Source organism: Nerophis ophidion, linkage group LG01, assembly GCF_033978795.1.
Source record: "Nerophis ophidion isolate RoL-2023_Sa linkage group LG01, RoL_Noph_v1.0, whole genome shotgun sequence".
Taxonomy (NCBI): domain Eukaryota; kingdom Metazoa; phylum Chordata; class Actinopteri; order Syngnathiformes; family Syngnathidae; genus Nerophis; species Nerophis ophidion.
In genome coordinates, this window is record NC_084611.1 from 68,847,951 (window position 1) to 68,873,478 (window position 25,528).

General features: G+C 40.1%; 2 protein-coding genes across 3 annotated transcripts in view; one reads left to right on the forward strand and one right to left on the reverse strand.

Moving 5' to 3' along the window:
- Positions 1 to 25,528, reverse strand: part of ncf4 (neutrophil cytosolic factor 4) — a 70,317-nt gene that overhangs the window by 25,832 nt on the left and 18,957 nt on the right. For both annotated transcript variants that reach the window (XM_061909712.1, XM_061909700.1), the window contains 3 exons: positions 19,783 to 19,853; positions 19,227 to 19,354; positions 9,450 to 9,498 (listed from right to left, as the gene is read on the reverse strand). In XM_061909712.1, the coding sequence (XP_061765696.1) occupies positions 9,450 to 9,498; positions 19,227 to 19,354; positions 19,783 to 19,853 (248 nt within the window). The remainder of the gene's footprint in view (positions 1 to 9,449; positions 9,499 to 19,226; positions 19,355 to 19,782; positions 19,854 to 25,528) is intronic.
- The window catches only part of pvalb7 (parvalbumin 7), a 74,125-nt gene that overhangs the window by 3,128 nt on the left and 45,469 nt on the right, over positions 1 to 25,528 (forward strand). The gene's annotated exons all lie outside the window — the stretch shown is intronic.

Here is a 25,528-nt window from a genome sequence, read left to right on the forward strand (position 1 = left end):
CGCTGCGTTTCCTTTGAGATTGCAATGCATACTTGGTCAACAGCCATACCTTTTACACTGATGGTTGTGATATGAAAAAATGTAACACTCTTACTAATATGCGCCACACTCTGTGAACCCACACCAAACACATTTCTGGAGAACATCGGCTCTGTAACACATTATAAATGCAACGCAAGAATTACCCAGAATGCCATGCATCCATGACTCTTGGCTATATTATACACGCGCCCCCAACCCTGCCCACCTCAACCGACGCACAGAGGGGTGGGGTGTGGGGGGGGGGGGGGGGGGTGCCAGCGGGTTGTATAATATAAGCAGTAGGAGTCATGGATGCATTGCATTCTGGGTAAGTGTTATGTTGCATTTATAATGTGTTACAGAGCCGATGTTCTCCCGAAATGTGTTTGCCATTTTGTTTGGTGTGGGTTCACAGAGTGTGGCGCATATTAGTAAGAGTGTTAAAGTTGTTTTATATCACAACCATCAGTGTGATCTGTATGGCTGTGGAACAAGACCCCTGGTTTACACATAGTAATAGCAGAAAAAACTCCTCCGCCATTTTGAAAAATACGACAGGGGAAGCGTCATTCATGACGTCACGAATTTGACCCAGCGGTAAAGGTAAGCATGTGCTTATTACATGCCCGGTGGCAAATCAGGGAAATACGGTATTTACGTTGTAGATTGTCACTGAAGGCATCAGAACTATGAATGAACACATGGAGTTATGTACTTAACAAAAAAAAAAAGTGAAATAACTGAAAACGTGTTTTATATTGTAGTTTCTTCAAAATAGACACCCTATGTTCTGATTACTGCTTTGCACACTCTTGGCATTCTGAAAAGTCACTTAAAGGGTTTTCACTTCACAGGTGTCATAGTTTTGATGCCTTCACTGACTATCTACAATGTAAATAGTCATGAAAATAAAGAAAACGCGTTGAAATGAGAAGGTGTTTCCTAACCTTTGGTCTGCACTCCATGTATATTTTATCTAACAAAAATGTTTTGTAATACAGGACAGTATATTTGTTACATGATCAGATAATAAAGTTTGCCATTCATAAGCATGCAATTGTATTTAATTTTTTGGGTAAAATTTTACAGAACGAATACATTTACAAAGAAAGATGATGTGCTTTATTGACGCGCATTACTTTCAGGCTTTTGTGAGCCAAATAAGACGACGTGGCGGGCCGGATCTGGCCCCCCCTGCCTTGAGTTTGACACTCGTGGTTTAGAAATAGATCACATGTTTACATTACCACAATTCAACGTGCCTGAAGTGGTGTAGGAAGAAGCAGAACTTATTTAATAACTCCTACCCCAATCGGTATAGCTCGGGTGGTAGAGTGGCCGTGCCAGCAACTTGAGGGTACCAGGTTCGATCCCGCTTTCGCCAACCTAGTCACTGCCGTTGTGTCCTTGGGCAAGACACTTTACCCACCTGCTTCCAGTGCCACCTACACTAGTTTAAATGTCACTTAGATATTGGGTTGTGTAAAAAAAAGCGCTTTGAGTCACTAGAGAAAAGTGGTATAGAAATATAATTTACATACCCCTTCTCCTTGTTTCTGCTGATAGTTTGTTCACATCCTGTGTTTAACATGTAACAGGCTAATATTTTGTAGATAGATTTAATCAGCAATAAAGAATAATTTATTAAAAAAGAGGAGTGAAACGGCGGTCGTGTTAAAGCTTTACAAAGAAAAAGAGAGTGTGTGTGTCTGTGTGTGTGTCCGTGTGTGTGTGGGGGGGGTCTAAGCAAACAGCTGCTTCATGCTGCCAACCAGCCAAAGACTGCAACAAGATCAGTTTAGACATCATTGAGTCCAAAGGAGTGTATCTACAGTTGCATGCAGCTCGTTTGCAGATGTAAAGTCTCTAAATGACCCCTGAGGTCAGCCCTGCATGAGCAATTATCCTGTGCAATTAGACGAGCCCGGCCTAAACGAGCTTGTAAAAGCCTCCGCCTGTTGATGAGCAGGAGCGAGGAGGAGCGTGATTGATGAAGAGCAGCATACTGTACTATCGCACTGTAGGGCTCAGCTAGAGCTTTGTCTACAGCTGGATTGTTGGGCCCCAACTACAGTACCTTCAGGCCAGCTCGGAACTGCAAACCTTGTTTCCATGGTTACAGCACCGAGTAAAAAAAGAATTCTCCGAGTTTTGGCGTTGGTGAAAGGATGTGCAGTATTGTCTTTTTTTTTTCCCCTTCTTTTTTTGAACAGAAGCAGGAATCTGCTGAAAATAAAAACATGTATAATATGGCAGGAGGAGGTAACGAGACCCCTGAGACTCTAAACACTTTAGCGGTTTCCACTTTAGAAGCACAGTGCCAGAAATGTAAGACCTGCATGAAGACTAACTGCTTTGTGAACCACTACGCTACACCCAGTTCAAGTCCAATCGCAGCTCTACTGAAACCCACTACCACCCACCACACAGTCTGATAGTTTATATATCAATGATGAAATATTAACATTGCAACACAGGCCAATACGGCCTTTTTAGTTAACTAAATAACAATTTTACATTTCCCGGGAGTTTCGTTTTGAAAACGTCGTGTAATGATGGCGTGTACGCGTGACGTCACGCGTTTTTAGGAAGTGTGAGCGCTGCACACACACACAGCTAAAAGTCGTCTGCTTTAACGGCATAATTACACAGTATTTTGGACATCTGTGTTGCTGAATCTTTTGCAATTTGTTCAATTATTATTGGAGAAGTCACAGTAGAAAGATGGAGTTTGGAAGCTTTAGCCACACAAACACACGATGATTCCTTGTTTAAAACTCCTGGAGGTGAAAATTTACCATGGATCACAGCACGGTCAAGCAAACATGAATCCAAACCAAATGTCAACCAGCAGGTTTCGGTGAGAAATTTGTGGTTAAAAAGTCAGTTCTTACCGGGTAAAAGCTGAGCTTGTGCCGTCCATAGCTGCCATCGACTCCCCTGAGACACTGCGTGTCAACACCCGGCCGTGGACAAATAGTTTAAATCGATTAATAATTTGGCATTGCTTGTGTTGTAAGTCCATTTTGTTCCATAGTTTTACTCCGCATACAGACACACAAAAATGTTTACGCGTGGTTTTAAGCTCTCGGCCATCCATCCATCCATCTTCTTCCGCTTATCCGAGGTCGGGTCGCGGGGGAAGCAGCCTAAGTAGGGAAGCCCAGACTTCCTTCTCCCCAGCCACTTCGTCCAGCTCCTCCCGGGGGATTCTGAGGCGTTCCCAGGCCAGCCGGGAGACATAGTCTTCCCAACGTGTCCTTGGTCTTCCCCGTGGCCTCCTACCGATTGGGACGTACCCTAAACACCTCCCTATGGAGACGTTCGGGTGGCATCCTGAGCAGATGCCCGAGCCACCTCATCTGGTTCCTCTCGATGTGGAGGAGCAGCAGCTTTATTTTGAGTTCCTCCCGGATGGCAGAGCTTCTCACCCTATCTCTAAGGGAGAGCCCCGCTACCCGGTGGAGGAAACTCATTTCAGCCGCTTGTACCCGTGATCTTGTCCTTTCGGTCATGACCCAAACCTTATGACCATAGGTGAGGATGAGAACGTAGATCGACCGGTAAATTGAGAGCTTTGCCTTCCGGCTCAGCTCCTTCTTCACCACAACGAATCGATACATTACTGAATACGGCGCACCGATCCGCCTGTCGATCTCACGATCCACTCTTCCCTCACTCGTGAACAAGACTCCGAGGTACTTGAACTCGGCATTGAGAAATATCCATTTCTATCCAAAATATCCAAAATGAAACGTGCCCTCTACAAATTCTCCCAGGTGTACACATATTAGGATGTGGAACATGTTAGGTCCTCACATGTTGTTTTTGGCACTCACTTCATCATCTGATTGACTCTCGTTCATAATTAACCCTCACCCCCTCTTTCAACGTATGCCATTAAAAGCCTACTGAAATGAGATTTTCTTATTTAAACGGGGATAGCAGGTCCATTCTATGTGTCATACTTGATCATTTCGCGATATTGCCATATTTTTGCTGAAAGGATTTAGTAGAGAAAATCGACAATAAAGTTCGCCACTTTTGGTACTTCCTGAAAAAGCCTCGCCTTTACCGGAAGTCGCAGACGACGACGTCACATGTTGATGGCTCCTCATAAATTCACATTGATTTTAATGGGAATCTCCAACAAAAACAGTTATTCGGACCGAGCAAACGACAATTTCCCCATTAATTTGAGCGAGGATGAAAGATTTGTGTTTGAGGATATTGATAGCGACGGACTAGAAAAAAAATAAATAAATAAAAAAAACGAGTAAAAAAAAAAAACGCGATAGCATTGGGACGTATTCCGATGTTTTTAAACACATTTACTAGGATAATTCTGGAAAACCCCTTGTCTTTCTATTGTGTTGCTAGTGTTTTAGTGAGTTTAATAGTACCTGAGAGTCGGAGGGGTTTGTCCACGGGTGTCTTGAGGTCAGTGTCTGATGGAAGTCGACGGCAGCTGTATGGACGGCACAAGCTCAGCTGATCGCCGGTAAGTGGCGACTTTTTACCACAATTTTCTCACCGAAAACTGCTGGTTGACATTTGGTCGGGATCCATGTTCGCTTGACCGCTCTGATCCATAGTAAAGCTTCACCTCCGGGAATTTTAAACAAGGAATCACTGTGTGTTTGTGTGGCTAAAGGCTAAAGCTTCCCAACTCCATCTTTCTACTTTGACTTCTCCATTATTAATTGAACAAATTGCAAAAGATTCAGCAACAACAGATGTCCAAAATACTGTGTGTGTGTGCAGCGCTCATATTTCCTTAAAACCCGTGACGTCTTGCGTACACGTCATCATTACACGACGTTTTCAAGACGAAACTCCCGGGAAATTTAAAATTGTAATTTAGTAAACTAAAAAGGCCGTATTGGCATGTGTTGCAATGTTAATATTTCATCATTGATATATAAACTATCAGACTGCGTGGTGGGTGGTAGTGGGTTTCAGTAGGCCTTTAAATCACCAAAAATGATTCCCGGGCGCGGCCACTGCTCCCCTCAATGGGATGGGTCAAATGTAGAGGACAAATTTCACCACACCTTGCATGTGACAATCATTGGTACCTTAACTTTAACAAATACCAGGCGACCAAAGGTCCCCGGGACCATCACCTCTGCCCCAAAGTCCTTTTGCTCCGAAAGGCCCTGGAATAATTTTTCCCGTCCAGACCACCTAAATTCTTAGTTTCCAGGAACCCAGAATACACAAAGCTCTCTCAATTTGCCCGCCTGAAGAACCCTAAAGTTCTACTAGCGCAGGTTAACTTTCCCTGAATTTGTAGAAGCAACTTTTCACGGCTTTTGAACCATAAACTTGGTATTTTTTTGTCCCTGTGACAATGAGTCCAGTATAATCCATTGAAAGGGAATTACAATGGAACTTTACTAGAGTTTACCACATTGAAGCATACAGTGGTGAACCAAAGTAGCGCTTAGTTAAAGTGTAAATGCTCATCCTTGCACCATCTTGAGGCGACAAGTACCTTTTGCCTGCTCTCTTCAACCCATCTTTTGGTTACTCAACATCTGTTTTCCATAATTGAGAGAACATGACGCAGGACGAGCGCTAACACTGAGAAGCACGCTGAGGAGCACTCAGTTCTCCGAGCTAAAATAAAATGTTGAGTAGGCTGGCAGCTTTGTGGGTAGATTACACTGCTGTGTGGGAGAGAGAGGACGAGCGCAGTTTTCCCAGGGAAGACAACTGGAGTGTGCAGACGCTTGTGTGCATTCATTTCAGCGCCCCAACGGTTTCGGAGAAGTTAAGTGCTTCTCCTGCGAGGGGATGATGTACGAGTAGATCAAAAGTTGCAGCAACACTTCACCTGCGGACACAAAGTCAGTCTGTGTACACTTGTGTACACAACTGAGCATCACTTAGTGTCAGTGAAGTCATTCTAATAGTTTGAGATCAAAAACTGGGGCTTAAAACTGTCGATAAGACAAAACAAAAAACTCTTATAACAATAGTAATAAAAACATAGTAATGTTGCTCAGTTTTAATTGATTCAACATTATTTTATTCACTAAGCTTTGAGTGCCATGTATTTACATATTACCATATTTTCCGGACCATAGGGTGGTCTATTTTTGATCTTTTTTCATATATTAGGCGCACCGGATTATAGGGCGCAAACCTCTAAAGGCTAAGTGGCCACATGCGTGGACAGCACTTTTTAAGCTCTTAATTCCAAAATTGTATACACTACTGCAGTGGTCCCCAACCTTTTTGTATCCGCGGACCGGTCAACGCTTAATAATTTGTCCTGCGGCCCGGGGGGGGGGTAGGGTGTCCTTTTTTTTTCTTTTTTTTTTTTTTCTTCTTTGTCATGAAAAAGGGACGTTTTTGTCATGAAAAAGGGAGTTTTTTATAGTTGGTGCACTATTTGTAGGTGTATATTGTGTTTTTTATGTTGATTTAATTTTTTTTAAATAAAGCCCTGCGATGAGGTGGCGACTTGTCCAGGGTGTACCCCGCCTTCCGCCCGATTGAAGCTGAGATAGGCGCCAGCGCCCCCCGCGACCCTGTAAGGGACAAGCGGTAGAAAATGGATGGATGGATAAAAAATTATTCTGCGGCCCTGTGGTTGGGGACCACTGCATTACTGAATTGGGGTCTTATGGTTGCTTATGTGGACACTTATACTGCCATCTGGTGGTATCAGAAGAGTATAACATACAATGGAATTTGGGGGGAAAAAAGTGTAAAAATAAGAATTAGCATGTCACTAAACATGAAGTACACGTTTGTGTACTTATGGACCAAGTATATCGTATCAAAAGATGATTCTTAGTTTTTATTCTAATAAGTGTCGAATGAGCCCAAATAGCAAAGAGAATTTAAAAAAACATGTAAATAAACAGCTTGGGCCTTAAAAGGTTGTTAAAGGCGTAATATTATTTTGTTTGATTGAAAAGACTTCTTTGTTGTCACATAAAAAATTAGGTTGCTCTTTGGTCAAAATGTTGCATGGATTATGCTTAACAGATCATTTTCAAGCCGCTTCTGGGTCCGCCGTTTTGTTGGCCGTCTTATTTACGTGGCTCACCTTCGGCAGCATCTTTTCCCCGTCATCTTTGTTGTAGCGGTGTAGCGTGCAAGGACAGGAGTGGAAGAAGTGTCAAAAGATGGAGCTAACTGTTTTAATGACATTAGGACTTTACTTAAATCAATAACACAGCAGCATCTCCTAATCCGTGAACAACTACACAGGAAATGTGTCCCGTGAAAAACCGTCCGACCGGAACTCCAATAACTAAAGTTCCTTGGGTGAATAATTCAAACTCACTACAACAGTATATTTTAGCGCTTTCATGGTGAGTTTACTGACAGATATAAGTAAAAACTTTACACTACTTTATACTTCAAATGGCAATAGTGGAGGATGAATGTCATATAACAAGTAGAGAAAAAGAAGAAGCTTACCAACTACGCTGCCTGGGCTGACTACACAGGCGGATGCGCACAATTTTTCAGGATTTACGCAGATCCCAAATACAGATCAGCAGGTACCAGAGAGTAAAAAAAGTTGCTTTTGCATAATATTGCGAAACAAAACGCCAGATAATATGTCTTAACTTTTACACACACCATAATAATACTCGTATGTTTAATGCGCCGACGATCCTTCAAGCGGTGCGGCTTTATCGCTTACTAAAACATTTTGATAGATTTTTGAGCGCTGTGTGTAATGTTCTATAATTTCAATGGAACATTAAATTGTTGGTGTTGTTTACTTGAGACATATTGCCATCAAGGTGGCAATATATGTTTCTTTTTTTGTTTGACTGCCACCTACTAGTCACACTTATCATTACACCATGTACCAAATAAAATAGCTTTGAGGTAGGTAAGCTCAACCAAACGTATTCCTTACATTAGGCACACCGGGCTACAAGGCACACTGTCAGGTTTTGAGAAAAAAAAAGGATTTTAAGTGGGCCTTAAAGTCCGAAAAATACGGTAAATCATTACATATTATTATTGCCATCGGGTCGTCATTTGGAACTCTTTCAAGTACAATTTTGAGATTAATTTAATTATTTGTTGAAATATGGCTATGATGACAAAATGTAAGAAAAAAAAAAGTGAAGAGATATGATTACGTTACCAAACATGAAGCTCTGACAAAAATCTAGCATTACTATCCAGCTCTACTGGATTTCTTTAGGTATTGTATGATGTACGATGCATGAGAATATGAGAATATAAAATAAAGATTAGTTCTGAATAAGCTTAATTAATTCAACATAATTCTTAGATTCAGCTTTGACTACCATAGCAAAGTTTCTTCACTGTAAATATATACTTTTTATTTTTAACACAGTTTGTAAATTTTCTAAAATAACATTTTTATTTTGGGTTTATAGTCTATTTTTGTGTAAAAACTCTTAATTTAATAAATTTTAGAATAAGACTATTCATCAAAATGCGTGGAAAAAGTGAAGAGTTACGATCACGTACATTGTCGAATATGACCAAAAGTGAGAATTTTCATTTTTTATAAAAAAACATAATTTTGATGCTGTTATTGTAATCGGATTTTTTTAGATGATAACAATAATAATAATAATATAAAAATATTAATAATTATTATTATCAATAAGGCTTAATATTGTGCCTAACTGATTCAAAAGCTAACTAAAAGCAACTTTGGGTGCCACCGTACAGTGGTTTCATATATGGCTATGTGTAGATATGTCATTTTAATGACTAATTGTCTAAAACAACATTCAGTTTTTCTCCAAGGAGTATTCCCTGTTTGATTTTGATTTAATTAACTTTGGAATAAAGCTATTAAATAACAAAATGTATTAAAAAAAAAAATGAAGGATTAGAATTACATTCCCAGGCATGTTAAATGAATACCCCCTGTGAGTGTCTATCAAAGCGCAGCATTATTATCATGGTAAAGGCTGAATTTTTTTTATCCCGCTGTTGCATTTTATCTTATTAAATTATGCTGTTGAGATATTTATGGTAACTCATTTTGTGGCCAATGAGTCTCAATAGGTTTGTTGTCAAAGGGAGAGACTCATTATACACTCAAAACCAAAGCCGTACAATACACACAAGGAAAGAAATCATACAAACTCTCCTGTTTTTATATTATTTTGCTATGATTTCCATTAATTCAGGTAGGTAAAATATGTGTGGGAAACTAACAATCATCAGTATTGATTAGTCTCAGGCAGCATGTGAAGCGTTTGTATCAGTTAATTTTTTAGTGATTGATTGTATGCGTGTCTACGCCCACATGGCTGGTCACGTGTCACGCAATGAAGAAGCAAACCTGACACTCGTTAATGCAATGCATTTTGCATGGTTGCAGGCCAGAAACTCAGGTGTTGGCATAGAATAATGTAACATACACACAATAAAACAACAACAAAAATTAATTAAGGCACCCATACCTCTGCCCTGGGGGAGGAGAAGAGGTCCGTCTTTGGTTTAGCAGTCTTTCTAAAAGACAACAGAAAAATGACAATCAACTAAGATTAGTACGATTATAGGTAAAAAAATAAATAAAAAATAAGCCAGGTGTATTGTGGGTTTTGTAGTTGTCGGGCAAAAAACTAACTGCAAAATTTCTTTAAAAAAAATAGAAGCCCTAAAAATTGAAAGACACTCGAAAGTCACTATAATCAGGTTAATATAGAGTTAACTGCATTTTGAAGCAATTAAGTGCAAAACAGAATGCACTAATTGGCTTCAACCAGCAGGGGCACTGTTGATGCAGACTCAAACAGAGCAGTGTATAGAGAGAGTATGGACAACTAAACCACAGGGGCCATGTTGAACACCAAGGTAGTGTGCGACTGTGGCCAGAAGCATGTAATTGCAATCGTTCCGATGTTGTTTTCCGATCAAAGAAACCAAAATAATAAGTCTAAATATCAATCTAAACAGACTCCAGCTCATAAAACTAATTTTTCAAAGTATAATTTTGGTGAATTATGGCGATCGTAGTTGACGCCGGTGCAATGTACATCAGAAAACCCAGATCGACAAAGAAAAAATGTATTACCCTCATTTTGACAAAATACTCATTAGCTTTACGAAGAAGTTATGATTTGTGTGAATCATGTCTGTGAACTCCAAAGTATTGTTTGCAATCACTGTGCTATATATATACTGTAGTCATCGCTTCCTGATTGTACCAACACCATATTAACTTGAATACTGAACTACCGGTGATTAACACCAATTTACAAACAATATACCTGTTTCCCTACTTCCACAATTTTTAGAAATTATTGAAAAAAAAGTATAAATAAGTGGTATACTTGTCGATATAGAGCCAAAATTTCAATATCGATGGCATTAATCAAGATAACGGAGGAGATTAAAAGCCTACTGAAATGAGATTTTCTTATTTAAACGGGGATAGCAGGTCCATTCTATGTGTCATACTTGATCATTTCGCGATATTGCCATATTTTTGCTGAAAGGATTTAGTAGAGAACATCCACGATAAAGTTCGCAACTTTTAGTCGCTAAGAGAAAAGCGCTGCCTTTACCGGAAGTCGCAGACGGTGACGTCACCCGTTGAGGGCTCCTCACATCCTCACGTTGTTTTTAATGGGAGCCTCCAACAAAGAGAGCTATTCGGACCGAGAAAACAACAATTTCCTCTTTAATTTGAGCAAGGATGAAAGACTCATGTTTGAGGATATTGATAGCGACGGACTAGAAAAAAAAAAAAAATCAAATTAAAAAAAAATATGCGTTTGCATTGGGAAGGATTCAGATGTTTTTAGACACATTTACTAGGATAATTCTGGGAAATCCCTTATCTTTCTATTGTGTTGCTAGTGTTTTAGTCAGTTTAATAGTACCTGATAGTCGGAAGGGTGTATCCACGGGTGTCTTGAGGCCAGTGTCTGATGTAAGTCGACGGCAGCTGTATGGACGGCACAAGCTCAGCTGATCGCCGGTAAGAGGCGACTTTTTACCACAATTTTCTCACTAAAAACTGCTGGTTGACATTTGGTCGGGATCCATGATCGCTTGACCGCTCTGATCCATAGGAAAGCTTCACCTCCGGGAATTTTAAACAAGGAATCACTGTGTGTTTGTGTGGCTAAAGGCTAAAGCTTCCCAACTCCATCCTTCTACTTTGACTTCTCCATTATTAATTGAACAAATTGCAAAAGATTCAGCAACACAGATGTCCAAAATACTGTTTAATTATGCCGTTAAAGCAGACGACTTTTAGCTGTGTGTGTGCGCAGCGCTAATATTTCCTAACAGTCCGTGACGTCACGCGTACACGTCATCACTCCGCAAAGTTTTCAACAAGAAACTCCCGGGAAATTTAAAATTGCTATTTAGTAAACTAAAAATGCCGTATTGGCATGTGTTGCAATGTTAATATTTCATCATTGATATATAAACTATCAGACTGCGTGGTTGGTAGTAGTGGGTTTCAGTAGGCCTTTAACGCTACAGATGGTAAACAGTGTGCAGCAGCAGTGTTTATGGATCTAACAAAAGCATTTGACACAATTAATCTTAATCAACAAATTAGAACTGTATTGAATCAGAAAGCCGGCCTCAAAATGGATAAGTAGCTCCTTAACCAACAGGAACCAATACATGAAACTGTGCGAACAAACGTCTGCAACTGTGAAATATATCTTGTGGTGTACGCCAAAAATAAATACTGGTACCAAAACTGTTCAATCTTTATACAAACAACAATTGTCAAGTTCCAAGAGACTTTAAGTTAGTATTACTTGTAGATGACTCAACTGATTTTTGTTCAAGAGAGAAATTATGACAAAAAAAATAAACCATTCAAAAAGATGGTTTGACAAAAGCAGAATATCTCTGAATCTCAGTAAAACTAAAATAATGCTGTTTGGTAAAAGAAGAAGAGAAAGTCAAACATAAATACACGTAACTAAAAGTCTGCTTACAGCGGAGCCAATCCGATAAAAGCACCAACAATACTCCATTTACATTTTGTGACTTGATTATTAACCAAGTATTAGTGATATTGTTATTATAAGCGGTAACGCAGAAAACCAATTTATAGCGGCGACGTGGTCTGTTGCTTCCTTGCTTCCTTGCTCCATTGACGTGTATTCTAGATCAGGGGAGGACAAACTTTTAGGCTCAGGGGCAACATTGGCTGTGGAAATTTAACAGACGGGCCGGGCGAACACATGATGAATTTTAAAGCATATCATATCTTTTGGAACTAAGAGTAGACTTCCCAAACATGGGCTACACATCTATTTTCAACCATATCATTTCAGAGCTTTAAAGAAACACAAACATGGTATTACAGGGTAAACATTTACATTCTCTTTCAGTGGTAGCAGTGTTTTGATCACCCTTTTTTTTGCCAATGTGTCAAAGTCTAGTATCAGTTTTGCTGTGGAAATTCTCAAAACTGATATTTGCCTAATTTTGTTGGAATATTTGGCGGGCCAAATTAAAAAGACCAACAGGCCGGATATGGCCGCCGGGCCTTAGTTTTCCCATCACTGTTGTGGATCATAAATCATATCTCTCACCAACCCCGTTTCTTCACAAGGTTTATGTATTTGAAAGTCTGTCCATACAATTTATTGGAGTAATATAGATACTTGAATTTTATTGTATGTATAACATTTATCACAAATTGAGTAAAAGTATGTACGCTTTGAAAATACTATATATTTCGAATATATATATAGACAGTATTTGTGCTGTCAAAAGATTTAAAAGTCCTGTGAGAAGAGTTTAAATGTTTGCCGACATTACGGCTTATACTTGCAACACGAGAGAAGTCTGTGTGAATAATAAAGGAAAGCATGTGCGAGATGGGGAAGTAATGAGAGTCCATTTTTGCATTATTTCCTCTTGAGACAGTCCCCGCTTACCTCATGTTGCCCCGGTGAAACACAAAATGAGCTAAACAGATGGCCTTCAAGGGTAAACATAGAAGAGGAACTTACATCTGATCGTCTTTGCAACTTATAAATAAACGGTTTTAAGATGGCATCGGTTTAAGGAAGAAAAGCAGTCCGAGATGTTGCAAGATCGTGTAGGCGGGGGATTCTCAATCTGTGGTACGTGTGCAACTACTGGTACGCGGGCTCCATCTAGTGGTACACCAACGAAACACTTGATTAAAGGCCTACTGAAATGAGATTTTCTTATTTAAACGGGGATAGCCGGTCCATTCTATGTGTCATACTTGATCATTTCGTGATATTGCCATACTTTTGCTGGAAGGATTTAGTAGAGAACATAGATGATAAAGTTCGCAACTTTTGGTTGCTAATAAAAAAGCCTTGCCTTTACCGGAAGTAGCAGACTATGTGCGCGTGACGTCACGGGTTGTAGGGCTCTTCACATCCTCACATTGTTTATAATCATAGCCAGTAGCAGCTAGAGCGATTCGTACCGAAAAAGCGACAATTTCCCCATTAATTTGAGCGAGGATGAAAGATTCGTAGATGGGGAAATTTAGTGTGACGGACTAGAAAAAAAGAGAAAAAAAAGGCGATTGCAGTGGGAGCGATTCAGATGTTATTAGACACATTTACTATGATAATTCTGGAAAATCCCTTATCTGCCTATTGTGTTGCTAGTGCTTTAGTGAGATTAAATAGTACCTGAAAGTCGGAGGGGTGTGGCCACGGGTGTGTTGACACCAGAGTCTCTGAGGGAAGTCACGGCAGCTGCAGCAGGACGGAAGCTCCGCTGATATCTCCGGTAAGAGGCGACCTAATACCACAATTTTCTCACCGAAAAGTGGCGGTTGACATGGAGTCGGGATCCATGTTCGCTTGACCGCTCTGATTTATAGTAAAGCTTCATCTTCGGGAATTTTAAACAAGGAAACACCGGCTGTGTTTGTGTGGTTAAAGGCTAAGAGCTTCCCACCTCCATCTTTCTACTTTGACTTCTCCATTATTAATTGAACAAATTGCAAAAGATTCGGCAACACAGATGTCCAAAATACTGTGTAATTATGCGATTAAAGCACGCTACTTATTGCTTGGATCGGGCTGGAAAATAATGTCCGCTACAACCGGTGATGTAGAGCGCACACGTCATACGCGTCATCATACCGCAACGTTTTCAACACGACACTTTGCGGGAAATTTAAAATTGCAATTTACTAAACTAAAAAGGTTGTATTGGCATGTGCTGCAACGTTAATATTTCATCATTGATATATAAACTATGAGACTGCGTGGTCGGTAGTAGTGGGTTTCAGTAGGCCTTTAAAGTACAGTGTTTTATTTTCCTATATTCAAACACAGTGTTACTGTACAGACTGTTTGTAATGTTACAGTGGCCAAATATATTAAATGTATTTGTTAAATAAAACAGCTGCTTTGTTTTAATGAATATTCAGGCCTACTACGAGACTGTATTTTAATGTTGGTCATTATGGTGGTATTTGGAGAGTCAAGTGTTTTCTGAGATGGTACGAAAAAAAGTTTGAGAACGACTGGTAAAGACCGAACCTAAACACTAGTAGCACCGTCTGCAAATGCATCAAATGAGGAAACATATAGAGCAGTGGTCCCCAACCTTTTTGTATCCGCGGACCGGTCAACGCTTAATAATTTGTCCTGCAGCCCGGGTGGAGGAGGGGGGGTGGTGTCCTTTTTTTTTTTTCTTTGTCATGAAAAAGGGAGGTTTTTGTGGTTGGTGCACTAATTGTTTGTGTATATTGTGTTTTTTATGTTGATTTAATATATATATATATATATATATATATTTTTTTTTTTTTAATTTTTAATTTTTCATTTTTTTATATATTTTTAAAAAAATAAAAATTAATAACAAATTCTTCTGCGGCCCGGTACCAATCGGGCCACGGCCTGGGGACCACTGATATAGAGTAGAGTAGATGTCACAGTATATAGTAAAGGTTACTGGAACTGTTTTTAACATTTTACTTGTTACATCAGTTTTCAATCCATCTGATTATAAATGAACAGAGCATTGATCGGGAACATAAATCATCCATCCATCTATCTTCTGCTTATCCAAAGTCATGTGGCGGGGGGCAGCAGCCTAAGCAGGTTGATTTAACCATTTCTTTTGCATTTCTTATTCTACCGTATTTATGGTCAGAACAATATAGCTACTAGAGCCAAACCCAGCTGATTTAGAGTGAAATATTCATCAGTCAATTGTGAGGAGGTTTTGCTATGTAAACCACTGCAATACTTAAACCTTGCTTTAAATAGTCAAAACAAATTGGAGAGTTAAGCATCACTTCACTCAGGTTTTATTAATGTTGAAAGTGTAGTGGTTCACATAGCTGACTTTAATGAACCTGTGGTAGTACATCAACTTTTCACGTCAAGTCAGAGGTATTCTGTGTTTTCCAGGCCAAGGACACACAAACCCAAACTGTACAGTAAATACTGTGTAAGATTGTGTTTTGAAAGGTAACTTGTTATTGTGCAATACTAAAATATTTAATTATACAGCATAGCATCCATAATAGTTAAGAGACAACTAGCATGCTAATCACTGGCGGGCAACTACAGTGCTAATCGCTAGGTGGTAGCTAGCACAATAACTGATAAGTAGCAGATAGCGCTGCTAATCGCTTGGTGGCAACTCGGGCGGTTAATGCTCGCTATCTTAAATGCTCACACGAAAATAATAATATAGTTATTAATTCATATTTTTCTCTTAAACCTTTAAAGTACAGGGAACACATTGCAGACTTTTCAATTTTTGAAAAAAATTTCTGGGTGAACATAAAATAAATGCTATCCCCCTAAAGTAACCCTACGGACCCTCGAGAGGCCACAGACTCTTTGTTGAAGACATCTGCTATAAATAGTCCGGATCAGACTCCAGCCTATTGGCTAATAGGCAAAAATGTGTTTAAAAAAACAAGAAACCTTATAGTGAAAACCGTAAACACAAACGTTTTTATATGATTTCAAATTTGATCACGTTATTCACAAAAAATAGGTCTTCATAGTCTCATGGAAAAGATTTCAGCAAGCATCAAATGATTAACTGTGTGTGCATTTTACTTTTTCTTTGTAGTAAAGTGAGTCGAAAGTCAGGCAGCACGGTGAAACAGGGGTTAGTTGGTGCATGTGTGGAGTTTGCATGTTCTACCCGTGGTACTCTGGCTTCCTCCCACCTCCAAAGACATGCACCTGGGGATAGGTTGATTGGCAACACTAAATGGGCCCCAGTGTGTGAATGTGAGTGGGAATGTTGTCTGTCTGTAAGTGTTGGCCCTGCGATGAGGTGACGACTTGTCCAGGGTGTAATCCACCTTCCGCCCGAATAGGCTCCAGCAACACCCGTGACCCCGAAAGGGACAAGCGGTAGAAAATGGATGGATGGAGTTGAAAGTCTACAGTGCAATACACATCCTTGCAAGTGATGATCAAAGTTGAATTATAATTTATTAAATTCAATTTCTTCATGTTTTTTTTTTGTTACAAATTGGCTAACTTCTTTTTATCCTTCGATAAGTGACACATTGCAAGGTGGAGTTGTTTTTTGAGGTTTTAGGCACTGGTATGTGCAGAATGGTTAGTTCCTCCCTTGCTCCCCAAAGAATGTGTTTCTAAAGTACCGTATTTTCCGAACCATAGGGTGAACTGATTTTAAGGTGCATTGTCTATTTTTAATCTTTTTTCATATATCAGGATTATAGGGTGCATTAAAGGAGTCATATTATTATAATTTTTTTTCTAAATTGAAAACACTTCCTTGTGGTTTACATAACATGTAATGGTGGTTCTTTGGTCAAAATGTCGCATAGATTATGTTTTACAGATCATTTTCAAGCTGCTTTCTGACAGTCGCTTCCGGATGCGCCGTTTTGTGGGCGGTCTTATTTACGTTGCTCCCCTGCGACAGCTTCTTCTCCCCGTCATCTTTGTTGTAGCGGTGTAGCGTGCAAGGACGGGAGTGGAAGAAGTGTCAAAAGATGGAGCTAACTGTTTTAATGACGCAGCAGCATCTCCTCATCTGGAAACAACAACACCGGAAATATGTCCCATGAAAAACTGTCTGACCGGAACTCTAATAACCAAAGTTCTTTGGGTGAATAATGTAAACTCACTATACCGGTATGTTTTAGCGCTTTCATGGTGCGTTTTCTGACAGATTTAAGTAAGAGCTTTACACTACTTTATATTACATGTGGCAACAGCGGAATGTCACATAACAAGAAGATAGAGAAAAAGAAGAAGATAATCGACTATGGCGTCGGCACGGACGCTCGCAATTTTTCAGGATTCATGTCAGGCTTTCCCCTGACAGTTTGTCTATGTTTTAGTTTTTTCCTCTGCATTTGTCTTTGTTTCCTCTGTGTTTAGTATCTCCTGTCTTTAGTTCCTGTCAAGCGCTCTTATTTTGGTTCAGCTTCCAGTTTGTCTCCCTGTGTGCTGTTGTCACTTCCTCTGCGGCTGATTGGCACCTGGCCACACTTGTTGTCAATCAGCCCGCTCCTATTTGTATCCACTGTGTCTTCCAGTCAGTGCTGGATCATTGTCATTGCCACATGTCGTTCTTGTGTCTTTGCTACCTGTCATGTCTGGCATCGTTACAGCTGCTACCTGTTGTGCTACATTTTGTCCTGGTTGTCGTAGCGGTAAGCTGTTCTTGTTAGCCATTGGCTGTTTTCAGTTTTTCTGTTTCCAAAGACATGCACCTGGGGATAGGTTGATTGGCAACACTAAATTGGCCCTAGTGTGTGAATGTGAGTGTGAATGTTGTCTGTCTATCTGTGTTGGCCCTGCGATGAGGTGGCGACTTGTCCAGGGTGTACCCTGCCTTCCGCCCGATTGTATCTGAGATAGGCGCCAGCGACCCCCGCTACCCTGAAAGGGAATAAGCGGTAGAAAATGGATGGATGGATGGATGTTTGCTACCCACTAGCTTTCATGCTAAAGTTCCATTTTGTTTTCTAGCTCCCAGTGCTAGCTTCTTTTGTTTGTTATTCCGCCCACGTGCGTGCTTTTTTTTTATACCCTTTGTTTGTTCTTATTGTAATATTTTATATTAAATCATGTTTTCTCATTCAATGTCTGCCTCCTTTTCTGCATCTTGGGGTTCGTCACCAAATAACTCTGACAATTCATGCAGATACCAAATACAGATCAGCAGGTACCAGAAAGTAAAAAAAAGTTGCTTTTGCATAATATTGCAAAACAAAAGAGAAGATAATATGTCTTACATTATACACAAACCATAATATTACTAGTATGTTTAATGCGCCGACAATCCTTCAAGTGGTGCGGCTTCATAGTTTACCAAAGTCGTACTAAAACATTTTGATGGATTTTTGAGCGCCGTTTGTAATTTGATATATTTTCAATGGAACATTTAAAATGTTGGTGTTGTTGACTTGAGACCCATCATAGTTCAGTCTACACGTATCTGTTAGAAGCATTTAAGTCTCACCTTAAAACTCATTTGTATACTCTAGCCTTTAAATAGACTCCCTTTTTAGACCAGTTGATCTGCCGTTTCTTTTCTTTTTCTTCTATGTCCCACTCTCCCTTGTGGAGGGGGTCCGGTCCGATCCGGTGGCCATGTACTGCTTGCCTGTGTATCGGCTGGGGACATCTCTGCGATGCTGATCCGCCTCCGCTTGGGATGGTTTCCTGCTGGCTCCGCTGTGAACGGGACTCTCGCTGCTGTGTTGGATCCGCTTTGGACTGGACTCTCGCGACTGTGTTGGATCCATTGTGGATTGAACTTTCACAGTATCATGTTAGACCCGCTCGACATCCATTGCTTTCCTCCTCTCTAAGGTTCTCATAGTCATCATTGTCACCGACGTCCCACTGGGTCATTATTGTCACCGATGTCCCACTGGGTGTGAGTTTTCCTTGCCCTTATGTGGGCCTACCGAGGATGTCGTGGTGGTTTGTGCAGCCCTTTGAGACACTAGTGATTTAGGGCTATATAAGTAAACATTGATTGATTGATTGATGTTTGACTGCCATCTACTGGTCACACTAATCATTACACCATGTACTAAATAAAATAGCTTTGTGGTGGGTATGCTCATCCGAAATGATTCCTTACATCAGGCGCACCGGTTTATAAGGCGCACTGTCAAGTTTTGAGGGGAAAATAATTATTTTAGGTGCGCCTTATAGTCCGGAAAATACAGTATATTTGAACACCCCTGATGCATACCAGTGGTGCTTACCTAACAAACAAGGTAACAAAGCAGGGCTTACACTCTGCGGGTAGGCGGGCGTAAACGCCTGAGAGCCCGAGGTTGCTGTTGGCTGTCCAACTCCGTCTGGTAGAAGAACATCCTGAGCTCCTCGTCCAGCAGCAACCACGTCGGCAGACCAAGCAGCCTCTGGAGGAGGGAGAAGGGAGCGATGATAAAGCCGTGGGAAAAATGACGGAAAAGGAGTTGGTCAGCAGGGACAAGCGAAGTGGAAAGAAATGGCGAAGGCGAGTTGGAAGCACGTAGGTTTTGGCGAAAGCGAGGCAAGCGAGTGGGTGCAGGGCTGAGAAATGGTGGCGTGCTTTTTGGCTATGGCACAACACTGTTTTTGCACGCAACAAGTCAAAAGTCCTACAACTACACTGTCAGTCAGACAGTGATGTGGGCAACAGGAGCAGAGAAGAAAAGAGGCGACGCCTACGTGAGCGGCAGTTTCATCTGCAAACTGCTGCTCAAATAAACGTCCAAGTCAGGGCTCCATCCACCTACAGCATCACTCAGCCCACTTAGGCTCCATGTTGAAGCGAGCGCATCAAGACTTTGCTGTAGATAATTACCTTCATGTACGTGTTTAGCTCGGGGATTCTGCTCTCCGCAATCTCCCGCTTGTTGCCCATGAACACTTTGCCTGTGGACGCAGAAGAAGCACCTCAGCTCACATTCAGTGCCAGCTAATGGCCATGCGAAGGCAATCAAAACACCCTGGGAGTGCGATTTTAAATTTATTTTGGATGTTCTGGAGATGTACCCCTTTTCTACTGCATGGTACCCACACAGTTCCCAAGCAGGTGCGACTGGGAACTAGAAATAGATAGACTTCAAGCATCTTGAGTCAATATCATTTCGGTGATCCCTCACTCGTTGGTCGAGCAGATTCGTTTTTGTAACATATGAGGATACATGGTTGGAAATGACAAAAAATATATAGTAAATAACAAAATAACAAACAAACATTCATTTTTCTTGCTGCCTCAGTCTCCTCTTGGATAAAATGTACCTCCATTGTTGTTGTTTTTTTAGTGTTTTTAGTTTCTTCCGATTTTGTCATTGTAACATTTCAGGAAACATAGCTCAAAATGACCAAAATAAACCCATACGCTAAGATTTTTTGCAGCCCCCCAGTGTTAGAATACCATATTTTTCAGACCATAAATCGCAGTTTTTTTCATAGACATATACTCCGGAGCGACTTATGTGTGAAATTATTACCACATTACCGTAAAATATTAAACAATATCATTTATCTCATTCGCGGAAGAGACGAAGAAAATGTCAGCAATCACTTCACACACTTCAACCAATAAGAATTCGGCGGGGGAGGGTCCTGGCAGAAGTGCATTGTGGGTCATGGAATGCTAAATGCTATATGCTATATGCTACTGCCGTAGCTATTAAAATGGATAATTTCATCGTTAGCGGTAACTTAAAAAACCTGAGAAGGGCTGAAATGAAAATTGGACCGAAAAGGAAATCATGTACGGCAGATTACAAGCTGGACGTAGTGAAATATGCAGCAGAAAACGACAAGAGGAAGCGGCGCATACCTTTGGAGTTGGCAGAGTTGTTTAGAAGCGACATCGGGAAGAAGATTTCACGGGATTTATCGATTAGGAGTGACAGATTGTTTGGTAAACGTATAGCATGTTCTATATGTTATAGTTATTTGAATGACTCTTACCATAATATGTTACGTTAACATACCAGGCACCTTCTCTGTTGGTTATTTATGCATCATATAACGTACACTTATTCATCCTGTTGTTCACTATTCTTTATTTTATATTGCCTTTCAAATGTCTATTCTTGGTGTTGGATTCTATCAAATAAATTTCCCCCAAAAATGCGACTCATACTACAGTGCGACGTATATATGTTTTTTTCCTTCTTTATTATGCATTTTCGGCCAGTGCGACGTATACTACGGAGCGACTTCTACTCCAAAAATACGGTAATTGTTTCTAAGTTATCACAAAAACTTTGTGTTACATTGATTGCCTTTTGAGAAGCAAAAGCTGTCTTTGAAACCTACCAAGAGTAAGGCTCGTAAATCTCCACTGTATAGAGGGGAAGCAATATGAAGCTGTCCCTGCTTCTTTCATGTATTATAATCAAACAGAAATATATTGTCTGACCCAAGGACTATAAAAGCGAAGAGGAAGCAGGACCAGAATCCCCTGCAGGCGACTTCCTTTTTCAACTGTTTTACAAATCTCTTTTTGAACTCGTTTACGACCTTTTCTGTGAAGTGTTTACGACCTTTTTTTTAAACTGTTCTGTAACCAAAGGCAACGCTGTTTACGACCCACATCCCTCTGTAAGCAGCTGTGGTCATGTGGTTGGGAAAGTCGAATTAAGGAGGAGTTGTACAATCTTTTGCCAGAGCGTGCTGGAGATTGTACAAGGTTACAGACTCTCCTCAATATTGAGCCAAATTGAATTCTGTATCTTTTTGATTCTTTGCTTCTTGTCTTGTTTAATAGATGTCCTCAGTGTTTGAACCTGACACTCAGTCTCCTCTTAGATAAAATGTTCTCCATTGTTGCTGTTTATTAGTGTCTTTTGTTCCGACTATCTTTGTCATTGTAACATTTGAGGATATACAGCTAGAAATTAAAAAAATAAAAAAGGCTAACATTTTTCCGCTGGCCTTAGTCTTCTCCGTACTGTAGTACTGTAGCATTTAAGGACACATGGCTGGAAATGACAAAAAATAAACACACATGCTTAAGTTTTCTTGCTGCCCTATAGTCTTCCTCTGCCTTAATTTGTATTGTTAGTTAGCATATATTTTTTCGACTGATTTTGTCATTGTGGCATTAGAAAATACATCGCAAGAACTGAAAAAAATATACCCAAATTGTAAAAAATTTTGCCTGCCCTCATTCTCCTCTTGGATAACATGTTCTCCATTGTTTTAGGAAGCATATTTTAGGAAGTTAAGACTGTTATAGTATTCCACCCAAGGAAGCAATCAGGGCAGTTGCGTCCCACCCAACAAACACCCTGACCTACCATCAAAAAATTCAGAAAAATAGGAACATGTGGAAGGAAGCTGTGATTGTTATAATTTTCCTCTACAAATGTCACTGCATTGACACGGTTGCATTCCCCTCAATAAACTTTCTGGAGAATCGTAACATGTTGAAAAAAGATAAGAATGTTATAATTTTCCTCCACTAGCCCGAATGCAGCTGAGATAGGCCCCAGCACCCCCACGACCCCAAAAAAGACAAGCGGTAGAAAATGGATGGATACATAGACGGCGATATTGGCGCAGTGATGCGGTTGCATCTCTCTCAGTTTTCTAACTTACCATAAAAAAAACAATTCAAAGATGAAAGCATGTGGAAGGAAGTTACGTCTTGTATAATTTTCCACCACAAAGGGGCGATATTGGCACCAATGCAGTGACGCGGTTACATCCCACCCGTTACTCCGAACCCACCATCAAAACTTTTAGGAGCATGTTTAAGGAGGTTATGAATTGACTGATTGATTGATTGAAATGTATAGTTTTTGACCATAAGGGGGCGATTATGGCGCCCCAGTTGACGTACAGTTACGTCCCACCCAACTCCATGAACCACCATCAAAACATTCAGGAAGATAGGAGCATGTGGAAATAAGTTATGACTGTTATAATTTTCCACCTGTGATGAGGTGGCGACTTGTCCAGGGGTGTACATCACCTTCCACCCGATTGTAGCTGAGATAGGCACCAGCGCCCCCGCGACCCCAAAGGGAATAAGCGGTAGAAAATGCATAGATGGATAATTTTCCACTACAAGGTGGCACCACTGGAATGTGATGCAGTTGCATCCCACCCATTACTGTGATTCACTGTCCAAAATTTTCGGAAGATCGGAATATATAAAAGGACGGTATGTCAAAAGTCCTACAGGACAGTGTAGTTGTAGGGTCCGATATTGAACCTTCATGTCAGTTTGGAGGGAGATCCGATTAGCTAAAGTGAAGTACAGTTTGATGTTTTACGGCGAGGTGCCGTTTTCGCCAACAGGCTCTGCCCAATACGAATAGCTATGTTTAGGTACTGACCCATAAACCACTTCAGATTGACATATTCATAATGTGTATCAAATAGGATCGAGATCTTACTTAATTAATCTTAATTCATATTTAATTTATTATCGCCCATCAGTTTAGTATCCGTGTCAAATCCTCTGATGTGATGTGATGACATTCTGATTGGGGGTGGCGTGGAGCAGTGTTTGCCGCCAGGCTGCGCCCATTACGAATAGATAAGAATATGCGCTCTCGGGTGTCTTTATCATCATTTCAACCAAATAAGATCGAGATTTTATTTTGTGGAGCCCAGTCAATATTAACGTTTCGTTTTTTGTGGCGAACCAACGGAGCAAAATTTGGCGCTATGCCACATCCACATCTTATGGCGTAGGCAAAATTTGTTCACAATTCATCATCACCTCTATGTGTAGTAGCTGTAATTTTAACTGCGACTCATTTGGTCAAAATCTACAGCAGTGGTTCTCAACCTTTTTTCAGTGATGTACCCCCTGTGAACATTTTTTTAATTCAAGTACCCCCTAATCAGAGCAAAGCATTTTTGGTTGTAAAAAAGAGATAAAAAGTAAAATACAGCATGGCCTTTCTGTAAAATGTACTTCTTGATGTTTTGTTTTCACTGAAACTCAACATTTTGGTTTGTGTTTTCAAGTAACTTTGACATCTTGTGGTGTTATATTCAAGATTGTTGAATTAAGGATTATTCTACATTAAAAATACCAACCAGGTTTTGTCTGATGTGTTTTATGGGATCAAGGGTGATTTTTAGCTTGCCTCATTTCCCAAAAATTTTGAGTTGGGCACAGATAAATCAATTTCGCTTAGTAATCAAAATAATTTCATTTTAGCTGTATTTGTTAAAAATTAGTCTGACAAATGTAAATCAATTTCGCTTAGTTATTGCAATAATTTCATTTTGGCTTTATTTGCTAAAAATGAGTTGGACTAACTAATTTTTATTGTGTACTAATTTTGAGTCGGGGCAACATATATTTGTTGGATGGAAATCCTGCCCTCATTTTAATTGAGTTCATCCAATGAGTCATTTTTTTGAGTGTATGTCATCAGTTTCTGATTTATTAAATTGTACAACTGTGCAAAATATTGCTCATTTGTAGTGGTCTTTCTTAAACTATTTGGGGGGAAAAGATATAAAAATAACTAGAGATTCAAATATAAAAAATAAAGATTTCTACACATATAAGTAATCATCAACTTAGAGTGCCCTCTTTGGGGATTGTAATGGAGATCCATCTGGATTCATGAACTTAATTCTAAACATTTCTTCACAAAAAAAGAAATCTTCAACATGAGTATTTTTGTCCACAAAAAAATCTAGCTGAATATTGCATTGTTGCATTTCTTTTCACAGTATATTTTGTTGAAGTATTATTCAATAAATATATTTATAAAGGATTTTTGAATTGTTGCTATTTTTAGAATATTTTTGAAAAATCTCAAGTACCCCTTGGCATACCTTCAAGTACCCCCAGGGGTATGCTTACCCCCATTTGAGAACCACTGATCTACAGGAGGAATTTGTTAAATAATGGCCCCTCGTTTCGCCAAAAATGGCAGACGAAAACCATTATGGGTGCTGTTCTGTTTGTTTTAAGGTACCTACAACTTTTATGTGCGTCCCGTCATGATAGATATTGTGCAATTTTCATGTCGATATGTGATACTGGTAGGAGGGGCAATTTTTTTCAAATGTAAAAAATTTATTTTTCGATCCCCAAAAATATAAAATGCATACATACAAAATATGGGGACTTTTCGTGCATGGTAAAGCCTCATAAAGGAGTCCAAACATATGGAAGTAAAAAAACAGCAATTTGAATAGCCGTGCTCTGCATCGCCCCTGTGGGGAGTTGGCCCTGCTTGGGCCCTGACAAAACAATGCAAACATTTTTTGCTGTCCTCAGTCTCCTCTTGGATAACGTTTTCTCAGTTGTTGTCTGTTAGCTGGCAGAGGGGTTAGTGCGTCTGCCTCACAATACGAAGGTCCTGCAGTCATGGGTTCAATCCCAGGCTCGGGATCTTTCTGTGTGGAGTTTGCATGTCCTCCCCGTGAATGTGTGGGTTCCTTCTGGGTACTCTGACCTCCTCCCACCTCCAAAGACATGCACCTGGGGATAGGTTGATTGGCAACACTAAATTGGCCCTAGTGTGTGAATGTGAGTGTGAATGTTGTCTGTCTATCTGTGTTGGCCCTGCGATGAGTTGGCGACTTGTCCAGGGTGCACGCCGCCTTCCGCC